This window comes from Syngnathoides biaculeatus, chromosome 16, assembly GCF_019802595.1.
Source record: "Syngnathoides biaculeatus isolate LvHL_M chromosome 16, ASM1980259v1, whole genome shotgun sequence".
NCBI classification, from domain to species: Eukaryota; Metazoa; Chordata; class Actinopteri; order Syngnathiformes; family Syngnathidae; genus Syngnathoides; species Syngnathoides biaculeatus.
In genome coordinates, this window is record NC_084655.1 from 17,594,300 (window position 1) to 17,618,590 (window position 24,291).

At 44.1% G+C, this 24,291-nt stretch overlaps 2 protein-coding genes and 1 long non-coding RNA gene across 4 annotated transcripts in view; 2 read left to right on the forward strand and 1 right to left on the reverse strand.

The window, feature by feature from the left end:
* Positions 1-6: 6 nt before the first annotated feature.
* Positions 7-2,378, reverse strand: LOC133514346 (uncharacterized). The gene is made up of 3 exons (XR_009798776.1): positions 2,281-2,378; positions 1,467-1,566; positions 7-851 (listed from the first exon to the last, which is right to left on the reverse strand). It is a non-coding gene; the product is annotated as an uncharacterized LOC133514346 (long non-coding RNA).
* Positions 2,302-13,689, forward strand: dhx58 (DEXH (Asp-Glu-X-His) box polypeptide 58). The gene is made up of 12 exons (XM_061845977.1): positions 2,302-2,428; positions 2,514-2,700; positions 3,968-4,172; positions 5,028-5,218; positions 7,501-7,614; positions 7,690-7,819; positions 8,384-8,569; positions 9,410-9,648; positions 9,713-10,024; positions 10,097-10,287; positions 11,844-11,943; positions 13,111-13,689. Exons 2-12 carry the CDS (start codon positions 2,524-2,526, stop codon positions 13,294-13,296), a joined length of 2,031 nt encoding a protein of 676 aa, XP_061701961.1. The 5' UTR covers positions 2,302-2,428; positions 2,514-2,523; the 3' UTR covers positions 13,297-13,689.
* An 8,739-nt stretch (positions 13,690-22,428) lies between these two features.
* znf385c (zinc finger protein 385C) overlaps positions 22,429-24,291 on the forward strand; it is a 107,286-nt gene continuing 105,423 nt past the window's right edge. For both annotated transcript variants that reach the window (XM_061846870.1, XM_061846871.1), the window contains exon 1: positions 22,429-22,683. The gene's annotated coding sequence lies outside the window, so the exon portion shown is untranslated. The remainder of the gene's footprint in view (positions 22,684-24,291) is intronic.

Below are 24,291 nucleotides of genomic sequence, written 5' to 3' on the forward strand. Positions count from 1 at the left end.
TTTTTTTTTTTTTTTTTTTGCACGGGACTCAAACGCGACACAACCACAGCACCAAAGTTTCACACCAGAAACCAATTTTATTTATGATATTTTCACATCATTCCTCTTGTTGAGTCGCCAAAAACTGGACCTCGGGGACTTGAAAGCCACATTGCCTTCAGTTACTGACACACTTGAAGCTCTCGGCTGCGCTTTTTGCTTTTCCTTTTTGTTGATTTTTTTTTTTTTTTTTTTTTTAATTTAAATATGAAAAAAAGACCACAAAATGAAGTTAACGGTGGAAAGTCAACGTTTCAATGAACATTTTAGGTCTGGTTTGTCACAATCACTGTCAGTGTTTTGTTCGTGTTTTGGATTCTTTCGCGCTTAAAACATACATGATAGAACAGAGGTTTAAAAAAAAAAAAAGACATTTTGTTGTGCCTCTGGCTTAAAATGTTTGCTTAAAAAGTGCATTGATTGGGTGCTACACACAACTTTGCTGCCTTCACATACATCCAGTAAAATACAAAAACGATCTCATGGTGGTTTTCTACTTGAACCATGAAATGTTACATTTGATGTCACAGGTAAAATGACAAATACTGTCAACTGTAGAACTATTACTGACAATAAAGTTGTTTTTTTGTGGTAAATGGGCTTTCATTGGATACAGCGTTTGAAAAGATGTAAGTGAATACAGCTCAGCGTAACTGGTTGAAGACACTGATCTAAAAAAAAAAAAAGGCTGAAGCGTGCAAACACATCGAGCGGTAGAAGCCTGTTGGCCGCCATCTTGGTGCTCCCAAAACGCGTGGGGGACATGGTTTACCGGTTGGATTATGGCGGGGTTTTTCTCAAAAGTTTGCCATCTAGAATTAAAATTGGTCGTGTGAGCTTGACATTTTTTCAGTTCTGGTAACATGAATGATTTTTAATTCGACTAAGAAAAAAAAAAAAGAAACCTATAACACCATGACTACCAAGAAACCTTGCATGTTACCTCGGCCTGATTTCCGTGACATTTTAACTTTTCTCAAAATACGCTGTGAAGCACTATCATCATAACTTAGCACAAAAATAACTGCATTTATTTGTCATAAAAACGTTAAATTTGAAGTCATTCAGGATTGACACGCATTGTTCATTTGTTGTCCCTGCGATGTCCTATTTCAGACAGAAAATTTCAACTTGTTTCCTCACATTCGAAAATCAAATTCAATTTGCAGAGTTCTACATTATGGGATTCATCAAAAAATTAACATAAAATGTATTTTCTTGCTTATCCACTGATGAAGTTCGGGAAAATATTGACATCGTTTTTTCGCGAAAAATCGTCGGCCAATAAAGGTGAAGCAGAGAGTGAACAGTGAACAACAACAGGTGTAAGCAAAACTTTGTTCAAGGGAATTAAGCTCATCAGGAGATTAAAAAAAAAACTTTAGAAATAAACTTTAACAGTGTCAAGGAAAATCTTTCTAATTTACCTGTGGTATGTTTTCTCACAGCCACGAAACTGGCAATTAACGCACAGGTCGGCATGGTTTGTTTTGGGAGTATCAAGATGGCGGATGGCGCCAAGGATAACTGCAGGAGACACATAAGCAATAGTGAATTAGTAGATTGTACTTTTAAAATTGTCCTGGGCAACTCGGAAGTGGAGTACGTCGGCTGGAGGGAACAGAGACGTACAGGGTTGTGATGAGAGGGACCCGAGAATAAATCCACTCGCGTGTGAAAACGCCGGCTTCCTGGTCCTTTCTTTGCAGAACGAGCGCGCAAATTGTTGGATGAGTGGTGGTCGGGTAAGGTCACAATTTGGAGGCAGATGATTAACGGACTTTTGTATTGATCTAAAAATAATATCCAACAGTATGAAGCACGTTATGGATTTTTTTTTTAAATCACGATTTGAAATATGGAGAGCGTTCGTGGGCGGGGGGAATGTAATCATAACAAAGCTGGATCGCCGTAGTTCCAAGTTTCGCTTTCCCGACGCAAGGAGGGAGCACGAGAATGAGATGCGTTCAAGTGTGCTGCGTATTCCCGGCTTTCAGTGCACCGATCGATTAAAACGACTCGTCTATGAACGTCTCATGCGCGTTGTTATTATTATAATATTATTTATCATGAATCCCACTTGCGTGTCACAGGACCGGATTCACGGGAGGATGTCCAGTTTAAAGATCAACGCGTCGCAAAGGCATATCATGAAAACTCGCTCGTGGAAAAACACAGCGTTTCAAAAGAGACATGTGACTTTACTGTTGCGTTATAGCTGTGTAATAACCGTGTAGTTACAGAATGAGCTCATCTGCCGTTCTCTTCTTCACGTCTGGCTGCTTCCATTCCGACGGGGAGTGCCTTCGGGTTTTTACTTTCGTTTTTGCCCCACTGTGAACAGGAAGTTGAAACACACTCGCATTCGCAGGTCGCTCTCGTCTACCCGGTAAGCTCCAACATTCCCATCTTTCAACCGCAAAGCTTATAAATCAAGTGTTTTTTGTTTGTTTGTTTGTTTGCCCGAGTACTAGACTTGGCGACATGTCAGATCTGGTGCTGTACGAGTACCAGAAGGAGGTGGTCCAGAGGGCACTCCGCGGGGAGAACATCATCGTGTGGCTGCCGACAGGAGCGGGCAAGACGCGAGCCGCCGTCTACGTGGCCCAGAAGCATCTGAAGACGACCAAAGTGGCCAAAGTGGTGGTCCTGGTCACCACGGTTAGGCCAAAAAAAAAAAAAAAAAAAAACCCACAAACCTTATTTATTTATTTATTTATTTACTTATTTATTAATTATTATTATTATTCTTATTATTTCTCTGACATATAGACACGTGGGCAGCACGGTGGATCAGTTGGTAAAAGCGGTGGCCTCACAGTTCTGAGGACCCGGGTTCAATCCCGGACCTGCCTGTGTGGAGTTTGCTTGGGTTTCCTCCGGGTACTCCGGTTTCCTCCCACATCCCCAAAACATGCAATATTAATTTGAGACTCGAAATTGTCCGTAGGTGTGAACGTGTGACTGTTTGTCTCCATGTGCCCTGCGATGGGCTGGCAACCAGTTCAGGGTGTACACCGGCTCCTGCCCGTTGACAGCTGGGATAGGCTCCGGCACTCACTGCGACCCTTGTGAGGATGAGCAGCTAATGAAATGGCTGTATGGATGGATCTATGGATATAGAAACGTTCCCTGGAAAATATTTGGTTGGAAAGCGATGGTAGAGTGTAACGATGGCTACAGCGGTGAATTGAGATAAGAGCGACCCTTCCATCCATTTTCTTAACCGCTTATCCTCACAAGGGTTGCGGGGAGGGCAATGTTAAAACAACAAATTTTCGACGTTGGACCTGGACTTGTCTTGTGCTTGCTGGGTTTGCGTTATGTTTCGTTTGATTGTAACTTTTATTTGAGCGGCAATAAACATCTCAAAGCCTCTTTTCTGAAAAATATGATACTGATTTGGTTTCGGCTTGTTGCGAAGTGATTCAATTCACCGCGACTGAACAGCGCTTATTTCCGAAGTTTGTGCTCGAAAGTCAAAGCAAAAAAAAAAAAAAAACACTCTTATCTCGACTTGTTTGAAATACATTTTAGATTGTAAAAGATTTGTCTTTTCTCTAATTCTGCTTTTAATATCCATCCGTCCATTTTCTTTCCCGCTTATCCTCATGTGGGTCGCAGGGGAGGGCTGGAGCCTATCCCGGCCGTCGACGGGCAGGAGCCGGGGTACACCCCGAACTGGTCGCCGGCCAATCGCAGGGCACATGGAGACAAACAGCCGCACTCACAATCACACCTACGGGCAATTTAGTGTCCAATTAATGTTGTATGTTTTTGGGATGTGGGAGGAAACCGGAGGGCCCGGAGAGAACCCACGCAGGCACGGGGCCGGGATCGAACCCGAGTCCCTCCTTTAAGGGCAGAAAAAATAGAGTTAGCCAAAACCTCGTTTCCAGTATTTCGTTGACGCACTGATGATGTCCAGGTGCACCTGGCGAAGCAGCACTACAGCAAAGAGTTCTTCCCCCACCTGGGGCGCGACTACGCCGTGAAGGTGGTGAGCAGCGACAGCGAGGAGAAGGACTTCATGCGTGCGACGCTCAGCGGGACGGACGTACTCATCTGCACGGCGCAAATCCTCTTGAACGCGCTCGGGAGCGACGAGGAAGCCAAGCGCGTGGAGCTCTCGGGTGGGTCGGCGAGAACCGCAAACCGACGCCCGCCTCTTGGATAGCGTGCATGTTGGTAACGATTGGTAATCTCTTGTGTACGCCGTTATTCACCTGCACATCGCTAACAATATAGACGGGAACAAATGCGGGCGAAGAGCAATATTTAGCTTGATTTCTCACAATTACAGCACTGCTCTTAGAGCGCAAAGACGTCTTGGACGTAGTAGGGTTAGCGATGCTTTTTTGTTGCCTTGATTGTCATGAGCAAGGCTGGACCGAGGCCAAGAGGGGCGTGGCCTGGCCACCGCTCCGTCACAGCTGTGTCACATGAGGCTCTGTGATTAGACAATGCATTTCAGTTGGAGTTTTGGCACTGGTTTTTGCCAGTTCGTTGCGTATGCTTTCCCGCCACTGCGCCATTATAGCCCAGTCACACTTTCGGATACGCTCTTTAGTTGACTCCTAGTTATCGGACGTTGTTTCGTGTTTTTTGGATCCCGCCTTCTTGGACTGTGTTGCTGTGCGCAACTTTCGTTTATTAAAAAAAAAAACAAAAAAAAAAAAAACACTGAACATCATGTCCTCGTCTGGGAGTCCTGCATTTGGGTCCGCTTGTGCACCGTTGGTTCTTGAAGCGTCACTGCGATGGTTTCGCCAGGAAATCTTTAGCATGTCCGTGGCACTCAACCAGAGCTAAGCTGCCTCTTAAAGCGCACAAATATAAAACCTGCACCTTTTTATGTAGCATCTCCTACTGACCTCGATTACACCGATGAAAGTTCTGGTCACTACTTTGCATTTTTTTTGTCTACAACGGCGGTTTTCCGGAGTTTAACAGAGGGATTGACTTTATCGCGGTAATGCGGCTCGCAGACGTCACGCTGCTGGTGGTGGACGAGTGTCATCACACGCGCAAGGAGACAGCGTACAACAAGATCATGAGGCTCTACCTGGAGAAGAAGACGAGCGGCGACGGACGCTTGCCGCAGGTCCTCGGCCTCACGGCCTCGCCGGGAACGGGAGGAGCCAAATATCTGGAAAAGGCTGTGGAGCATGTACTACAGGTAAACTACATTTCAGTTGAATTGCGTCCCATTGAGGAGTTCTTTAGTTTATCATCATGAATTGTATGAAATAATATATTTACATCCATCCATCCATTTTCTTTACCGCTTATCCTCACGAGGGTCACGGGGAGTGCTGTAGTCTATCCGAGCTGTCAACGGGCAGGAGGCGGGGTACACCCTGAACTGGTTGCCAGCCAATGAGAGGGCAAATATATTTACAATAATACATCCATCCATTTTCTTTGCTGCTTATGCTCACAAGGGTCACGGGGAGGGCTGGAGCCTACCCCAGCTACCAAGGCAGTAGGCGGGGTACAACCTGAACTGGTTGCCATCCAATCGCAGGGCAAATATATTATCATCCATATTCTGTGCTGCTTATCCTCACGAGGGTCGCTGGGAGTGCTGGAGCCTACCCCAGCTGTCAACAGGCAGGAGGCAGGGTACACCCTGAACTGGTTGCCAAGGCCAAGCTGCAAAGAGGATGGATGGATCCTATTTTTGTAATTTTGTATTCCTCATATATTATCTTGGAATTGGAGACTCTAAATTGCCCCGAGGTGGGATTGTGAATGCGACTGTTGTCTGTCTCCGTGTGCCCTGAGATTGGCTGGCGACCAGTTCAAGGTATACCCAGCCTCCTGCCCGATGACAGCTGGGGTTGGCTCCAGCACTCGTGTGACCTTTGTGAGGATAAACGGCAAAAGAAAACGGATGAATGGATGGATCCTGTTTTTGTAATGTTGTATTCCTTATGTATTATATTTCAATTGGAGACTCTAAAGTGACCCCTCCGTACAGGGCACTTAACCACGCCTCCTGAAGTGACGTCACGCCACGTGCGCTGACGTCAGACAAACAATTAGCAAAAATATCGGCGCAGCAATAAAAAAATAGAGCAAAACTGTCCGATTTAAGTGCTGATTTCTCACTCGCATTCTTAGCTAACAGTGAAATATCGTTGAAAAGCAGACAGCGAGGGGTATTTCAATGGTGTTTCCATGCATATCGACGGAGAAACTATTGATATTAGCGCGAGATCTTTCCGGAGTCAGAGGAAGACCGAGAAGCCACATAATATAATATATTCTAACCCAAAGACGAATTCGTCATTGACAGTTTCCTATTTTCGTGTTACATATCACACTTGTGTGCAGAATCTGTATGTGTATCTGTATTGCCGTTTGTGAACCGCCGTATGAAGGAAAAGAAGAAGGCGAGGCTTGATTTACGAGTTGTTTCTCTCGTTTTCTTTGTGTGACGTCACGCGCTCCCCTCCATAATTATTCTCGAATTAGTACCGAACCTACGCAAGTCCCGACCGAGTACGACAATCACTACTTTAGTGTCCTCAAACATCCTTCCTTCAGTCTTGGTGTCTCGGTGCACGTCGAAGGCTTTTAGGACTGCTAGTCCGGTTTAGCTTAGCTAATTAGCCGCGAACAATGGGACACGTTTGTGCAGTCAGATTGTCGCAAAATATCGCTCAACACAGATCAAGTGTGTCAATCGTTGACACGCAGCAGTGTTATGCAAGCGAAGAACTGCTAATTCATTTATACGAGACATGTATTGAAAATCAAATATAGGGCATACCTTCGTGCAAACATATGTGTTCCGGTTGATATTAGATGGATTTAGTTGATGATGCGGTCTTCCACAAACTTTGACCCATCGAAGGCATTTTTCGTACTGGGTCTTCGGTTTTGGAAAGGGTACGAATTGAACTCCACCAACTCGCCTTTCAGGATACCCGTCGTCACTATTATAAAGTCCGTGACTAAACCTCTTAACCATATCTATTGTTAAAGAACCCAAATACACGATAAAACGCCAACAGAAGCTATACTGGACCATCCAGTCAGCGTTGTTTGAGATGATGCAGATCTCTGGCATCTGATTGGTCAGTGACGCGGATTGCGCAACATCCACGGAGGGGTCAATTGCCCCTCGGTGTGATTGCGACTGTTGTCAGTCTCTGTGTGCCCTGCGATTGGCTGGCGACCAGTTCAGGGTGTATCCCGCCTCCAGCCCGATGATAAATGGGATAGACTCCGGCACTCTCGTGACCCTCGTGAGGATAAGCGGCTCAGAAAATTGATAGATGGATAGTTCTAGCATCGTATGATTGATTTTAATATTTATCATCTTATTATTATGGATACTTTGTCATTGCGGAAATATTTATTTTTACTACATTTGATAGTTTTGGAACTTTAGTTTGACTTTTTTGATGAATAGTGCTCTTAAAAGTGCATGCGTGTGTTTGTGTGTATCAGATCTGCGCCAACTTGGACTGTGCCATCGTCTCCACCCAAAACTTCACCGAGGAGCTCAACGCCAAAGTTCCCAGACCGCATAAAACCTTTGAGATTGTGGAGAAAAGGAAGCAAGTATGACCCCCCCACGCCACCATTTTGCCACGATTGCCATTTTCCAAATGTCACGGACTCTGCGCGCGGCGCCAGGACCCGTTCGGCGATCACGTGCAGCTGCTCATGCGACGCATCCACCGCTTCTTGGAGCCGCTTGCCGACCTCCCGAACGAGTTTGGCACCCAGGAGTACGAGGGCGATGTGGTCGCGCTGCGGAACAGAGGTCTCCTATCAAATTTCATCCATACATACATCCATCATTTTTCTTTGCCGCTTATCCTCACAAGAGTCACTGGAGTGCTGGAGCCTATCCCTGCTGTCAACGGGCAGGAGGCGGGGTACACCCTGAACCGGTTGCCAGCCAATCGCAGGGCACGCAGAGACAAACAACCGCACTCACAATCACACCTATGGACAATTTAGCCTGTCAAATTATAAATTAAGTCATTAAACATTTGAATATCTTTTTAATTGTTAAAATCTGTGTATAGTACACACTGACATTTTCTTCAGTTTTTTTTTTTTTTTAATGGAAGTTGTATTGCAAAAACCAGATTTGGGGGGTGGGGGAATTGATTAGTAATAAAATATTTTATCGTATTTGGATTTTTAAAAAATCCAATTCAGTTTTAGTATTCATGAATGTCTTCAATGTTAACAAAAATCAATACAACTAATCCTGGTTGCAAACTTGTTCAGAATCCCTCCATCCATTTTTTTGGGGCTGCTTATCCTCACAAGGGTCACTGTTAGGAGGGTGTGACGTTGAGCAAATTCCCATTCGCAGGCGTGAGAGAGTGCAACAGGCGACTGCAGCAATGCGCCATCCACCTGCGCGAGTACAACGAGGCGCTGCTGGTGAACGACACGCTGCAGTCGAAGGACTCTCTGGATTCCCTGGAGGACTTCTACGGCGGCAGAGAGAAGGCCGTCCTCGATGACACCGACCGCTTTCTGCTCGATCTTTTCCGAGGTTAGTCTGAAATTGTCATGTCAATGTCCAAGCCGCTTATCCTCACGAGGGTTGCGGGAAAGCTGGAGCCTAGCCTAGCTACGTTCGGGCGAAAGGCGGAGTACACCCTGAACTGGTCGCCAGTCAGTCGCAGGGCGGATGTCGACACAATCACTGAGCGGGAATCGATCCCACGCCACACTAGTGACTCTAGTCTGGAATTGGAAGTGGAGAATCTAAGATAAACATATCAAATATCACCCGATGACAAATTGGATCCAGATTGCGCCTCGATCAGAATTTAAAAAGAGATAAATCAAACTGGACTTGTTATACAGGTCAGGTTTGGTCTGGTTGCCATTTGTTGTACTCATCCTGAATCCTGATATGACTGCGTCGGGGTGAACTTTTCCAAGGTTGCCTGGAATTCGCTGGAAGTGTCATGAGCAAGGCTGGACCTTGTCCAAGGGGGGCGTGGCCTGGGCAAAGCTCCGACACCTGTTGCCGGTCACAGCTGTGCCACGTGAGGCACTGTGATTAGACAACGTATTTAAGTTGGAGTTCTATCACTGGTTTTTACCAGTTTGTTGAATATTCTTTCCAGCATCCAGGGTTACTGCGCCATTATGGTCCAGTCGTGCTTTTGGTTTTGCTCTTTAGTTGACTCCTAGTTATCGGACATTGTTTTTTGTGTTTTGGATCCGGCCTTCTTGTACCGTGTTGTCGTGCGCAACTTTCGTTTGTAAAAAAAATCCCACTGAACATCATGGCCTCGTCTTGGAGTCCTGCATTTGGGTCCGCCCGTGCATTGTTGGTTTGGGACAGGAAGACTGAAATTGGTCACCTGCCCCTCACCCGCAGAGAACCGGAGTAAGATGAGGACGCTGGCGGCCGACCCGCTTTTTGAAAACCCCAAGATGACGCAGCTGGAGACCACCCTGCTGAGACACTTCAGCCCCAACGTGAAGTCTCGAGGAATCGTGTTCAGCAAGACTCGCAAGAGCACCCGCTGCCTGCACCGATGGGTCCTCGACAACCACGTTCTGCACTTAGCCGGCGTCAAGCCCGCCATCATAATGGGCAGCGCCGCCATGACGCAGGTGCGCGAGCGGACGGTGATCGAGATAAAGAGGTCCAGTGTATCCATCGTCCGTTTTCCCGCAGCACGATCGGGACGACGCCATCCGCAACTTCCACCAGGGCTCGGTCAACCTCCTGTTAGCCACCAGCGTGGCCGAAGAGGGTCTGGACGTCCCCCAGTGCAACCTGGTGGTCCGCTACGGCCTGCTGACCAACGAGATCGCCCAGCAGCAGGCCAGCGGTCGCGCCCGGGCCCGAGACAGCCACTACTCGCTGATCGCCCGCCGCGGCGGCCCCGAGGAGCGACGGGAGAGCCTCAATACTTACCTGGAGGGGCTCACCGCCGAGGCTGTGGATAGAATCCACCGGATGAGCCCGGAAGAGTTCGACACCAAGGTGAGCGAGACTGGGAAGAACCAACATCCTTCCGCCGTCTCACCTCCCGGGTTCTTCCGCTCCCGTCCGCAGATTGCCGAGCTCCAGGAGCAGTCGGCCGCGTGCGGCCGGACGGCGGCGGTGCGCAGGGCGGAGAAGAACGGCCGCTACTCGGCCGACAGCGTCCGGCTGCTGTGCTCCAACTGCTTGACGCCTGTGGCGCGAGGCAGCGACATCCAGCTGGTGGAGAAAACTCATTACGTCAACGTCAACCCGGATTTCAAGTGGGTTCAGCCGCTGAGCAACGCCGCGAGAAACGGGCCGAATGAGATTTGTCGCGTTAATTGGATCAAATTTGATTCATTTTCTAGTCATTCATCTAATTTCTTAACAAATGAAAAATGTAAATAATGAATAAGTAATATCCATACATCTATTTTCTTGTGCCGCTTATCCTCACGTGGGTCGCAGGGAGTGCTGGAGGCTATCCCAGCAGTCAACGGGCAGGAGGCGGGGTACACCGTGAACTGGTCGCCAGTCAATCGCAGGGCACGTAGAGACAAACAGTCGCACTCACAATCACACTAGGGGCAATTTTAGAGTGTCCAATTAATGTTGCATGTTTTTGGGATGTGGGAGGAAAACCGCAGTGCCCGTAGGAAACCCACAAAGGCACTGGGAGAACATGCAAACTCCACACAGGCGGGGCCGGGATTGAACCCGGGTCCTTAGAACTGTGAGGCCAACGCTTTACCAGCTGATCCACCGTTCCGCATGAATAAATAATAATAAAAAGAAAATACATAATTTTACAGGTACATTTTTTTATTTTAAGTGCTTGGTTGCTGAATCAAAATGCAGTATAAAAATAATTAAAAATGAGTGATTTCTTTTCATTCATCATAATTCATTTTTTTATGTATTCGTATTCATTCAACTCATTAAATGGTTAGTTAATTTCAATAAAATTCCAAGATGAGTGAATTATTCAGTCATTCATGCAAAAATTCCATTCGGCTTATCTTCACTAAATGTAGAATTTTATTTTTTTTTAATAAATGTATTTTATTAAATAATGACTTCATTATATTTAACTTCACAGAAACGGGGTATATGAATTTATAGTACTAAAGTGAACTGCTTTACATATTCTATATATTCTTTTTTGTGTGTGTTTGTCTTTAAAAAAAATATTAATTACACAGTTTTAGGTATAATTATAATAATGCCGTGAAAATGAGAATGAATTAATATTTCAATGAAAACTTGTTTCCATCTATCCTCAGAACGGTGAGGCCAACGCTTTACCAGCTGCACCACCTGAATAAGTAATAATGAAAAGAAAATACACAATTTTATATCATTCATTTATTCATGCATCTTCCGTTCCGCTTATCCTCACTAAACTTAGCATTTTTTATTCATGTATTTTATTAAATGAGTTTATTATATTATTGGTTTAAATTCACATAAGCAAGGTATATGAATTATTAATACTAAAGTGAACTGCTTTACATATTCTACATATTTATTCATTTTGTGTCTTTAAAAATATTAACTACACAGTTTTAGGTATAATAATGCAGTGAGAAAAATGAGAATAAATTAATATTTCAATGATTTTCTCCCCCCCATCTATTCATATGGATTTCATTTATTTATTTGTGTTCATTCAATGTTCATGTATTCAATGTCAATAATATGTTATTGTTATATAAGATTAATATTGATTGTAGAGGACATAGAAAAGTGAGAATAACTCCATACTTTTCTGACACATTGATCACGTTGAACATGAAATCGTATGAAAGGAAGATTTGACGTGCTTGTTTGCTCTTAGGAGTCTCTACAACAAGGGCGATCGGATCATCTTGGACAAAACCTTTGAGGACTGGGATTTGGGCTGCATCATCACCTGCAACATAGACAATTGCAACAAGGTAATTGTGGACTTTTGTCTCTTGTCCTCTTGCGTCCATTCAATCTTGTCAGCGTATGGAAATTCCTCGGTGGATCAAGTAGTGTACGGTAATCCCTTGTTTGTTACTGGGGTTAGGTTATGAGCATTCCCGCAATAGGTGAAATCCATCAAGTGTTGCCCCACATGTTTTGGGGGATTATCTTTTACAGCTGTATGAACCTCAGTTTTATTAATCTTCTACATACTCTAACATACCGTAATTCCCGGCCTACGGAGCGCACCTGTTTATAAGCCTCGCCCAGTACATTTGTAAAGGAAATACCATTTGGTACGTACATAGGCTGCAGCTGTGTAAAAGCCGCAAGTGCCCAGGTTGAAACACGAGATATTTACAAAGAAAGACGGTACACAGAAAGTTTAGTTCTAGCGCCGCCCCACTAACGTTAACACTAATGCTAGTGCTGCCCCACTAACGTTAATGCTAACAACATACTGGTAAAAATCACTGCGACACGGCAGTAAACACGCTAGAGCAGCGCTAACAACATACCGGTAAAAATCACTGAGATATGGCAGTAACACGCTAGCGCAACGCTAACAGGACCGGACTTACATACATACACAGATACTGTACAGTACTATTATGCATTACTGTTTGTCTAATCATTTGAAAAGTGTAGAATAAAGTACAGAAAAAGGTTATTAGTACCGCAATTTTCGCCCTACAAGCCGCGACTTTTTTCACACGCTTTCAACCTTGCTGTTCATGCGATGATGCGGCTAATTTGTGCATTTTTTCTAACGGCCGCAAGGGGCACTCGAGCGGAATAGGTAAGAGTGAGACCGGTGGAATATATGTGCCGAGGAAGTGACTTTTACCGGCCCGGCCCCGTTAGTGCGGCGCTAGTAATAACATTAGCACTGCGGCGCTTGCGTTAAACTCTGTGTACCGTCTTTCTTTGTAAATATCTTGTTTCAATGTGGGCACTTGCGGCTTTTACACAGGTGCGACGTATCTATGTACCAAATGGTATTTCCTTTCCAAATGTATTGGGTGAGGCTTATAACCAGGTGCGCTGTGTAGGCCGGGAATTACGGTAATTGGATCATTTCCTGCTACAAAAACCGATGCTCGAAACAAAAACCCGGTCGCGTGGCAAAGATTTAGTTTCCCGTGCCGTTGCAGCAATGGGGCTCTGAGCTGCAGTACCGCAAGGTGGCGCTGCTGCCAAATGTGGCCATCAAGCACTTTGCCCTCGAGACGCCCGACGGCAGGACCACGGTGAAGAACTGGAAGGACATCCCGTTCAGCGTGGAAGACTTCAGCTTCAGCGAATACTGCCTCAAAAACTGCGCAGACCTCCTGGACTAACAAGCGAATGCTAACGCTGTTAAAAGTGCTTGAAACATACCTGGGTGCAATTTAGAGTCTCAGATTCATGCATGTTTTTGCGATGTGCGAAGAAACCGGAGTGCCCGGAGAAAACCCGCGCAGGCACGGGGAAAACAAGCAAACTCCACAAAGACGGGGCCTGGATTTGAACCCCAGTCCTCAGAACTGTAAGGCAGACATATCAAACCAGACGTTCCGCTGTTCTGCCTGCTCTCTAATGTATTCTGCCCCCCCCCACCCACCAAAAAAAAAATACAAATTATATAGCATAGTACAGTTTTGGATTTAATTAATTCTAAAGTACTTTTGATAATATGCACTATGTATTTTGCAGAGGAAAAAAAACGAAAATAAAACATTTTTTTGCCTTCATTACTGTTTCATGCCGTAATTGTTGGTACTGATGCTGTCAATTACCACTAGAGGGCAATGTTGCGTCAGGAATTGTCTACACTGTGGTGACCGCGGTCCTGCAATTAAAAATACAACAAAATTAAAATAAAAACAACGCAACCATAAGAAAATAGCATAACACAATCAATTGTGCTGTGAAATAATTACAAAAATAATACAATACTAAAAATAAATACACAATTATTCATATGTAAGGAATACATAAATAATCAAGGGCAATAGTTGAAAATAAAGTACTGTAATCTAAAAACAGAAAAGCCATTAGAATACCAAAAATAAAACAATTATAAGTAGGATAAATCAATATGTAAATGTTTAATAGTAAATAGACCAATATTTGAAAAATAAAAATTCTTTTGTGGTTGATCACAAAGTAAAATGTCTTAGAACTACTGGTGCATCTTTAATAATAATAAAAATAAATTACCATAAGGGAATAAGTTAATGAAAAGCATCTCAATTAAAAATCCATCTTATAGCAAGCTATAACTAACACTTTTGATGAGTGAACACACAGCGACTTTTCCACAATCGTGATATGACTTTCATATTCCGTCAGCGCATCTCTAATGTGCTTGTGTATTACCGCCCGGCTCATTGAACACACATTTAACACCATTAAAAGTCGCTGAAGAAATCACAATTAATTGATCCCATTGGCATCATCGCGCGTCAAGTGCAAATGATACAAAGTATCATTCTATTTTTTTTTTTTTTCAGGGTTGTGAAAATAAAATAAATATAATCATGTTCCTCCCCCCCCCCCCATGCCTGACTTGGCGGGGAGGAGGCGGAAACCGCTGTGATTGACTGTGATCCGACTCGGTGTCTCTAATCAACACTGATTATTTCCTTTTGCACATGCAGAGCACGCTGATTGCAACTAGACACTTGTGTGCATGTGCGTGTGAGCGCATTCATACATGAGAGCAATGGCACTCGTGCGTTTTTGTTGACGTATGAATCCAGGAAAACCACCCCCCCCCCTTTTGCAAAAAACTCAAAATACTGTACAAATGGTCTCTTTGTAACAGCCCTCGGTTGCTAAAAGACATTTCTTGAAACCTCCACCCATTTTCGCAACACCTGGAATACAAATCCCCAAATTCAAGCTACGTTCTGACTTTTCGTGCAAAATGTCAATTTTGAGTGCAGCAGCTGGAAAGCGTTGGCCTCACGGTTCTGAGGACTTTGGTTCAAATCCCGGACCCACCTGTGTGGAGTTTGCCATGTTCTCCCCGTGCCTGTGTGGCTTTTGTGTGGGCCCGTAACGCTCCCCTGGGCACTCTGCTTTCTTTCTTCCATCCATCCATTTTCTCAGTCGCTTATCCTCACGAGGGTCGCGGGGAGCGCTGGAGCCTATCCCAACTGTCAACGGGCAGGAAGCGGGGTACACCCTGAACTGGTCGCCAGCCAATCGCAGGGGACATAGAGACGAACAGCTGCACTCACAATCACACCTATGGACAATTTAGAGTCTCAAATTAATGTGCCGCGTTTTGGGGGTGTGGGAGGAAACCATTGATCACCATTAAATTTGTGTTTATTTTCTGAAATTCTGGCCAAGAATAAGACGGTGAAAAAACTATAATGGACCTCGCAGGGCACTCTGAGGAACACCTTAACACCAGGAAAGCGTTGGCCTCACAGTTATGAGGACTTTGGTCCAAATCCCTGACCCACCTGTGTGGAGTTTGCATGTTCTCCCCGTGCCTGTGTGGGTTTTCTCTGGGCACTCTGGTTTCTTCCATTCATCCATCCAGCCATTTTCTTAGCCGCTTATCCTCACGAGGGTCACGGGGAGCGCTGGAGCCTATCCCGACTGTCAACGGGCAGGAGGCAGGGTACACCCTGAATTGGTTGCCAGCCAATCGCAGGGGACAATGAGACAAACAGGCACACTCACACCTATGGACAATTTAGAGTCTCAAATTAATGTGGCGTGTTATGGGGATGTGGGAGGAAACCGGAGTGCGCGGAGAAAAGCCACCCAGGCAAGGGGAGAACATGCAAACTCCACACAGGTGGGTCAGGGATTTGGACCAGAGTCCTCATAACTGTGAGGCAAACACTTTAACAGCTGAATCCACCGTGCCGCCCATTTTGAATCATTTGTTTTTATTTGGGCGGCACGGTGGATTTAGCATCCAGATCACAATTCCACATGATAGACATTAAATTTGTGTTTATTTTCTGAAATTCTGGCCAAGAATAAGAAAACAAAACTATAATGGACCTCGCTGGGCACCCTGAGGAACACCTTAACACCTGGAAAGCGTTGGCCTCACAGTTATGAGGACTTTGGTTCAAATCCCGGGCCCACCTGTGTGGCGTTAACATGTTCTCCCAGTCCCTGCGTGGGTTTTCTCTGGGCACTCCGGTTTCCTCCCACGTCCCAAAACCGTCCAACAATAATTGGACACTCCAAATTGCCTCTAGGTGTGATTGTGAGTGCGGCTGTTTGTCTCGATGTGCTCTGCGATTGGCTGGCAACCAGTTCAGGGTGTACCCCACCCTCCTGCACGTTAACAGCTGGGATAGGCTCCGGCACTCCCCACAACCCTTCTGAGGATAAGTGGCTAAGAAAATGGATGAATGCACCTAAATCAGGTGCAAAGTGCTTAAAATTGTGTATGATGAATTCAAAAAGTGGATTTAGAGCACTTCGCATTTGGTTAAATTTTTTCTTAGAAGTAATTTCTCCCACTGCTTTGTGTAGTGTTATGAGCGTATTATCTATGCTATAATATCTTTCATCTCACTATTATGCAACATGTACATCCTCATCATCAAAACTATTTGCTGTTCTATCTCGTTGTTTGGCATTGCCTGCTTATTCATTTTCAACAAGATATTTTTTTTTTTCTCCCAAGGATTTCCCCGAGTTCTCTCAAATGGAAACATTTTAAGGTAAAAGCTTGTAAAGTGATTTCCTCTCTCGCGCGCTCTCTGTGCGAATGTTTGTATGTTGATTCTGTTTCCACAAATGCTTTTGGCGCGGCGCGCCGTCTGGCACAGCGGCAGGAAATTGAAGGGGAAGGGCAGAGTGGCGTGGCGCGAAGACTTGGCGAGCGGGCGGAAATGAACGAGGCTGGCGTGACCTTACGTTATATTGACTGAACGCGACCGCGTCACGAAAGTTCCTGCCGGGACAAAAAAAAAAAGGGAAACAAATATGGAAGACAAATTCAAAGGCAAGCGACAGTTGCACTTCATCACTTTCAAAATTGATATACTGTAATTTAAAATATTTTTAAAACTTCATACGAGATAGCCGTAGGTGGAAAAGGATGACACGCTGTGGCGACCCCTAATCGGGACAAGCCGAAAGAAAAATAAGAAGAAGATTTAGCATTTGAGGAGCCGTTCGGGTTCAACATTATTCTCCCTTGTGTGTGAGTCGGAAATGTAGCAGTAAATCTAACGTGGCCATAAAGCCGAAACATCTTATCGCACATTTGGTTCGGTTGACTGCCCCCCGACGGCCCGGTGACGACCGGGAGGCGGCCGACCCACCGGTGCCGATGTTCCGCGACACATCTGGCCCGTGACGCTCTCCTGCGTTGAGCGATTGCCCAACGACCGTAATGTGTCCCTCCAATACGCCGATGGCTGAATGGCGACATATTATCGTGGATCAATTGGCGTAAAATATCGACACCAGGGAAGTTCTTTCACCTGCAAGGACCTTTTCCCCTTCAGATAAACTTCTGCCATCTTGGAACCCCCCAAATAGTCCTATCATCCATCCATCTTCTTTGCCACCTATCCTCACAAGGGTCGCAGGGAGTGCCGGAGCCTATCCCAGCTGTCAATGGTACACGCTGAACTGGTTGCCAGCCAATCGCAGGGCACATGGAGACAGACAACAGCCGCACTCGCAATCACACCTATGGGCAATTTAGAGTGTCCAATTAACGTTGCATGTTTTTGGGATGTGGGAGGAAACCGGAGTGCCCGGAGAAAACCCACGCAGGCATGGGGAGAACATGCAGACTCGACAAAGGCGGGGGCGGGATCGAACCCAGGTCCTCAAAACTTGTGAGGCCAACGCTTTACCAGCTGCTCCACCGTGCTGCCCGTTTTGAATCATTTGTTTTTATTTGGGCGGCACGGTGGCTTTAGCATCCGGATCACAATTCCACATGCTCAACATTAAATTTGTGTTTATTTTCTGAAAATCTGGCCAAGAATAAGAAAAAAAAAAACTATAATGGACCTCGCAGGGCACCCTGAGGAACACCTTAACTCATTTTGGTGTATATAAATACTGCTTCTCCTACTACTATTACTTTTACTACTCATATTATTACATAACAACATCTAATAATACTATTATGATAGAGAGAGAGAGAGAGAGAGAGAGAGAGAGAGATATGGGTAGCGGCAAATTGGTGGTGCGCATTATACATTGGTAGAAGGCTTTTTTTTTTTCCTGATTTTTTTAGGTCAACTTTGGGGATGCACATTATACTTCAGTACGCATTATACTCGAGAAATTCCGCTACATTTAAGGTCTACACCGCAAGCCGGTTGTGCCCCCGGCTGATAAAGAACGTCAGGCGGACCTGCATTTCTAATGATTGCCCTTCAGATGTACATCCAGTCACATGTGCAGTATTCCGATGAAATGACTTTTATTGGATTTATTTCATACGATATGCAAAAAAACCACACGCTACTTCAAAGGGTAGCGTGTTTGACACCCGGTGCGCACGCCCCGTTAGCCTTGACGTATCCTCTGCGCAAGTTAATTTCATTTAAATCGTGCTACATTTTTCCAAATGGATGTCTACGGCATTTATAAGTCTCGGGAGGACTCGATACTCTGTAATTTACAGCCAGGGTTAGACGTCAATGAATTCTGCCTCTTCGGTGGTTGAGGCCACGTGTAGCTGCTGGAACAGGCGCAAGCAAAGACAAAAAAAAAAAGGGAAGTGGCTCTGATCTGGCGGGAAATGTCTATTTACGTGTCGGTTAACGAAGCGAGGCCTTTGCGACATTTTCACGGGCCCGAAGGCACTAGTAACCTTCAGCCGCCCAAAGGAACGTTCAAGTGGAGTAAAGATGGTTTGTTCATAACAACATAACGTTAATTAATGCGTTTGTGCTCAATTATGACAGGGTCGCTTGATATTACGAGGAACCGAGACAGGAAGTGGCGCACAAAGATGAAAGGAGGCTCTCCGGCCGAGGCAATTATTGGCTCTCGCGTAATAACTTATCTTTGATCCTGACAAGTCTCATTTCCCCCCACCAATAAACTTTGCGAAACCACCAGCGATATTATAATCATTATTATGTCCTTATCTCATTCTGTAATAATAATATTGTGATCTGATCCGAGACGTTCACTCGAATGCTTTGTGCCGCTGACATATTGAGAAAAGTTTGAAGTGAGCCCAATACTGTGCGAGACTTCATTTTTTTTATGATTGTTATTATTCTGCCTCCAGACATTTTTCAAGGCCTCGCAGTTCCACGATGTATTCAAATTTGATATTTGTACTTTGGACATTGGCGCAGTCAACAATTGAAGTTAAAAGCGTGAACCCACTCGCGCTATTCCTCACATTTCTGATGCATCTCATGAATCTATTTGCCACGTTTGGCTTTTACATAAAACATAAGCAAACCGAAAAAAATAAAATTGGGTTTTTGAATGCTAATTTTATTTAAGGAAAACAAAACAAAAAAACTACTAAAAACTGCATGGCCCTCTGTGAAAAGGTCACGACCCTGCAACCCCTCGGCTTTTCAGATTTTCGGGTTCATTTCCGCCGACCGCACCCAAGCCTGATTGCCTCCCGCCCCGTTCAAGCGACCAATCGAGCAAGTGGCATGTCGTCTGCCATTTTGTCTTTCCTCCCACACATCCGCCGCCTACGCTCACTTTTAAAGTTAATTAACTCCTCGAGTGAGTGGTGCTCGCAGATGGCTACCCCCCCCAGTCTCAGACGCAATATGCTGTGGTGGGCGCCGCGGTTGCCATGGCGACCAGGTTGATGCAATACAGGTTGTCGAGAGCGGCGGGAGTGGGAGGAGGCCCGAGGACACTTTGTGTGGCCGCCGACGCCGCTATCTCAGAAATTTCATCCCGGAAAACCAATTGAGTATTTTTTTTTTTTTTGCTCAGACTGCGCATGGAGCATCAATTTGCAATCAACTCATTATGTGTTTTAAAATACACACCGTAATTTCCAGCCTACAAAGCCTACCGGATTATAATCCTCACCCAGTACATTTGGAAATAAGGAAGGAAATCAGGAAATACTAGATATTTACAAAGAAAGATGATACGCAGAAAGAGTTTAACGCTAGTGCTAATGCTACTTAGCTAGTGCTAACACTAACAGGGCTGGTTAAACTAAAATTTACCGGTAAATATCACTGAGACACACCAGTAACACAGCAGTAACAACAGCAAGTTTTAATACCTTATCTTAACTTAACATAGCAACAACATGGTAGCATGAACAGGGCTGGTTAAAAAAAAGAAAAGAAAGATATACTGGTAAAAAAAAAAAACACAGCTTCGCCAGCTCCACAGTGGCAACACGGTAGCACAGCACTAACAGAGCCGGATTAAAAAAAAAAAAAATCCTAAATCAGTGAGACACTGCAGTAACACAGCAGAAACACGCTAGCGCGGTGCTAACGCTAGTACGGAGCTAACAGGAGCAGTTAAAAAAACATACCGGTAAAAATCACTGAGACGCGGCAGTAACACAGCAGCAACACGCTAGCGCGGTGCTAACACTAGCGCAGCGCTAACAGGGCCGGCTAAAAAAAAAACATACCGGTAAAAGTCACTTCCTCCGCACATATATTCCACCGGTCTCATTCTTACCTTTTCCGCTCGAGTGCCCCCTTGCGGCCGTTAAAAAAATACACAAATTAACTGCATCACCATGTTAGGCGCAGGGTTGAAAGCGTGTGGAAAAAGTCGCAGCTTATAGGCCGAAAATTACAGTAAATAAACTACTAGCTTGATAGTAACAGTATCAGTTATGTCTCGGCTCTTGCATTACTATACATAACTTCAGTTACTTCTACTGTGTTGAAAACCATTTAAATCAAGAGTGTTCTTGCTTGAGGAGAATTGAATCGACTCGCGTAACCCGCTTTAAATATTCAACACGTTTAACATTTACAATTGTTGGCCTTGAGCATTTTTGAGAGCGGACGACGGAAAAAAAAATGAGTCATGCCTCAAGATAATCAAGATGATCTGAGCTCGTCATGAAAGGTGACATGCGCTGTGTTGTCTTGGTGTCTATAAGCAGAGCTGTCAGCGCGCAAAAGGGCACCCAGAGTACCCGGCGGTGGGCAGGTGCACCCGGACTCAGATATTGTACCCCCTGCCAGGCTTTAACTTCCTCCCACTTAAACAGAACATGTTCATCAAATAACATATAAATACAAGCCTGTTAGTATGTTGACTTAACAACGACGCTGATTGTTTAAAGATGTTTAACGACGTTACGAGGCCTGGGGGGGGGGGGGGTGTTGTGTTTCAGGACCCCCGCATTCTATTTTTACAACGCTTTCTTGTGGGAAGGCCAGTGCGTTTTGCACCGAGGAGGACGAGCGCGAAGCCAAAAAGTTGTCGGCACCTTTCGTGCGTGACACTGTCGTGTATACCGATTGTGGTGGTGGGGGTCACTCCGCTCTATATTCAGGGCTCTTTGGCTTTTCCTGTTTACCTCAACACGTGCTGTGGCCCAACGAGAAGAATTGTCTCATGATTATCACAGCATCCGGATCACAATTCCACATGATCAACAGTAAATTTGTGTTTATTTTCTGAAATTCTGGACAAGAATAAGAGGAAAAAAAAACTGTAATGGACCTCGCAGCGCACCCTGAGGAACGCCTTAACTCATTTTAGTGTATGTAAATACTGCTTCTCCAATTACTATTACTTGTACTACAACTATTATTACATAACAGCAACTTGTAATGCTATTATGATATTAGATAGATAGATAGATAGATAGATAGATAGATAGATAGATAGATAGATAGATAGATAGATAGATAGATAGATAGATAGATAGATAGATAGATAGATAGATAGATAGATAGAAGATAGATAGATAGATAGATAGATAGATAGATAGATAGATAGATATGGGTAGGGGCAAATGGTGGTCCGCATTGTACATTGGTAGAAGGTTTTCCTGATTTTTTTTAGGTCAACTTTGGGGATAGATAGATAGATAGATAGATAGATAGATAGATAGATAGATAGATAGATAGATAGATAGATAGATAGATAGATAGATAGATAACGACCAAACAATTATAGGAATTATAGGTAACGTTTAAGAAAACAACAAGTGACAATTTTCTATAGTTTAAATTGATTAGAGCATATTTTTAAATAAGTGGTTTTATATAGTATATAGTAAGTTAAAATACTTTACTTGACAATTTCGCCATTTGCAATAACAGCCTGGCACCACTCAGATCCGGAAATGCCTTTCAAGATAAAACTTTCCTAAATGCAGCTGCTTTGTAAACATCGATATAAGTGTTGCGTAAAACACATATTCGTATCAAATTTAAATTTAAAATGATAATTCATACGAGCCAATACGTAGTATGAAGCAGATACCCATGGTCAAGAATACCTCGTCACGATGATGCTTATATTTTGAAACACAGTTTCCGGTACAATCTCGCCGGCATCCATCCGCGTGCACGCGTGACCAGAGTTCACGCGCACACTCTTGGCGGCATCGGGTGGTTCTTTTTGCTTTTTTGCTTCTTTCGTGACCGATAAACTTTGACCGCCGCTTGTTCAGCATCACCGTCGAGCACAGAACCGGGGAGGGACACCATAGAAGCGGGGACCTGGTTCGACAAGTCGCCCCCCCCCGTGTCCGTTTTAGCCGGTTCGGCTGTCGCTGGGCGAGAGCTTCAGGTGCGGACACCTGGAACGTGTCGGTAAGTTGTAATGGAGTTTGTCGCCCGGGAAGTGAAACTTTGTCCCGAATTGCGAGAGAAAGTGACTTAAAAAAAGATGTCAGAAAGTATTTGTGAATGAACACTGCAAGTTTGAGCGAGCAAGGATGCTTCGTTTATGTTCAGGGGTTGTAAATGTAGGCGGTTGACGACGGTGAAGAAAATTTCGGATTGGCACTTGCCACAACACAGCTCATATTAGCCAATAACGGTGGACACAAAATTTCCTCCATTTTGTGTCCAACAGAATGCAGTTTCAATGTTACAGTCTATAACTTGTCCCCTAATATATTGTAATTTCACAGTTTACTGTGCATCAGCAGCAATTACAGTCGCTTTTCAACCGAACACAAGGTGAATTAAAGCCAATTTTAGACTCTAATATGATTTGAGCCAAGGGTTTTCACTGTTAATCCCTTTAAAAAAGACATGACTCAGTTTAGGAAGAATTTAAACTCTATTTATTGTTGGATGACTGTCTAATGTGCTGTATTTGAGCAGTAATTATTGCAGTAGAGAAATATATCAATGTTTTGTGACACTCCATATACTTTTTGATTTTGGATATTATAGTCACAACTATAGTTAAATAACATCCAAATGGAATACTTGACAGTAAATGGTGTGTATTGAGTTCATCAAGTTCAAGGATGCTGAAGGATTTCATATTTAGTCAATTTGACGACATATTAACAAAATACTCGATAGTATGTGCCAAAAAATAATTGGTAGTTGTCAATGGCAACATTGCATCCGTTTAACGTCCTAAATATTTAAAGTTCTAATAGCATATTCAGTAAATTGCCCTCCGAAATCTTGCGGCTGCTACTTGCGCAACAACAATAATTACTGTGTAGGGGGAGTTGATACACAAAATGGTGTCACTGTCCATTTCAGTCACTAATATGACTTGATATTAAATCAGAGATAAACAAGGGATGACTCATTTTTGGAGACATTTTGACACCTTTGTCCATTGTCGAATTACTGTGGAATTTATATGGCTGAAATCAGAGGATTTTGATCATTTTAAGTTAAACAATGACGCAAAATGATTACTAAAGTGTCAAAATGCTTGTCATTTAATTTAATAGTTGATTAACCCTAAAACCCCAAAAAAGTAGTCGTAACATACACTATTTGCGCAGTAATTATTGCAGTTGTGGTCTTAAAGTAGTGGTTTTTGAAAACTCAGAAATATAACCGAGTGACATTTTGCAACGAAACTACTCACTTTTAATTATGTCTCATGGGACGTCGTCACCTTTGCTATTAAGTAGTTACGTAAACGCGAGATTACAATAGTGTTGCGAATACAGACTAATTGTAAGTTTGCTATTGATTTGTTTTTTCAGATTTATAGATTGAGCTCTGAGTCATTGTATCGTCATAGTCCCAAAATACCATTATTGTATTGTGATTCTCGCCCCTATTCTCCACCACTGACACCAGACTTCAACTATTATATTTGATGAATTGTCCCTGACATTGCTGTTGTACTGCTTTTTGTGCAGCGACAGCAAACTGTAGTGGCAGTTAGTACAGACATAAGGAGAAATAATTCCAGTTGCTATTATGACTTCTACCTCG

Bases quoted from the DNA above. Each gene is read 5' to 3' on its own strand.
- dhx58 (XM_061845977.1), top strand. From the start codon at position 2,524: ATGTCAGATCTGGTGCTGTACGAGTACCAGAAGGAGGTGGTCCAGAGG. The intron at 7,820-8,383 runs GTCTCCTATCAA...TCCCATTCGCAG, and splicing joins GGTCGCGCTGCGGAACAGAG to GCGTGAGAGAGTGCAACAGG. The intron at 11,944-13,110 runs GTAATTGTGGAC...GTGCCGTTGCAG, and splicing joins ACATAGACAATTGCAACAAG to CAATGGGGCTCTGAGCTGCA.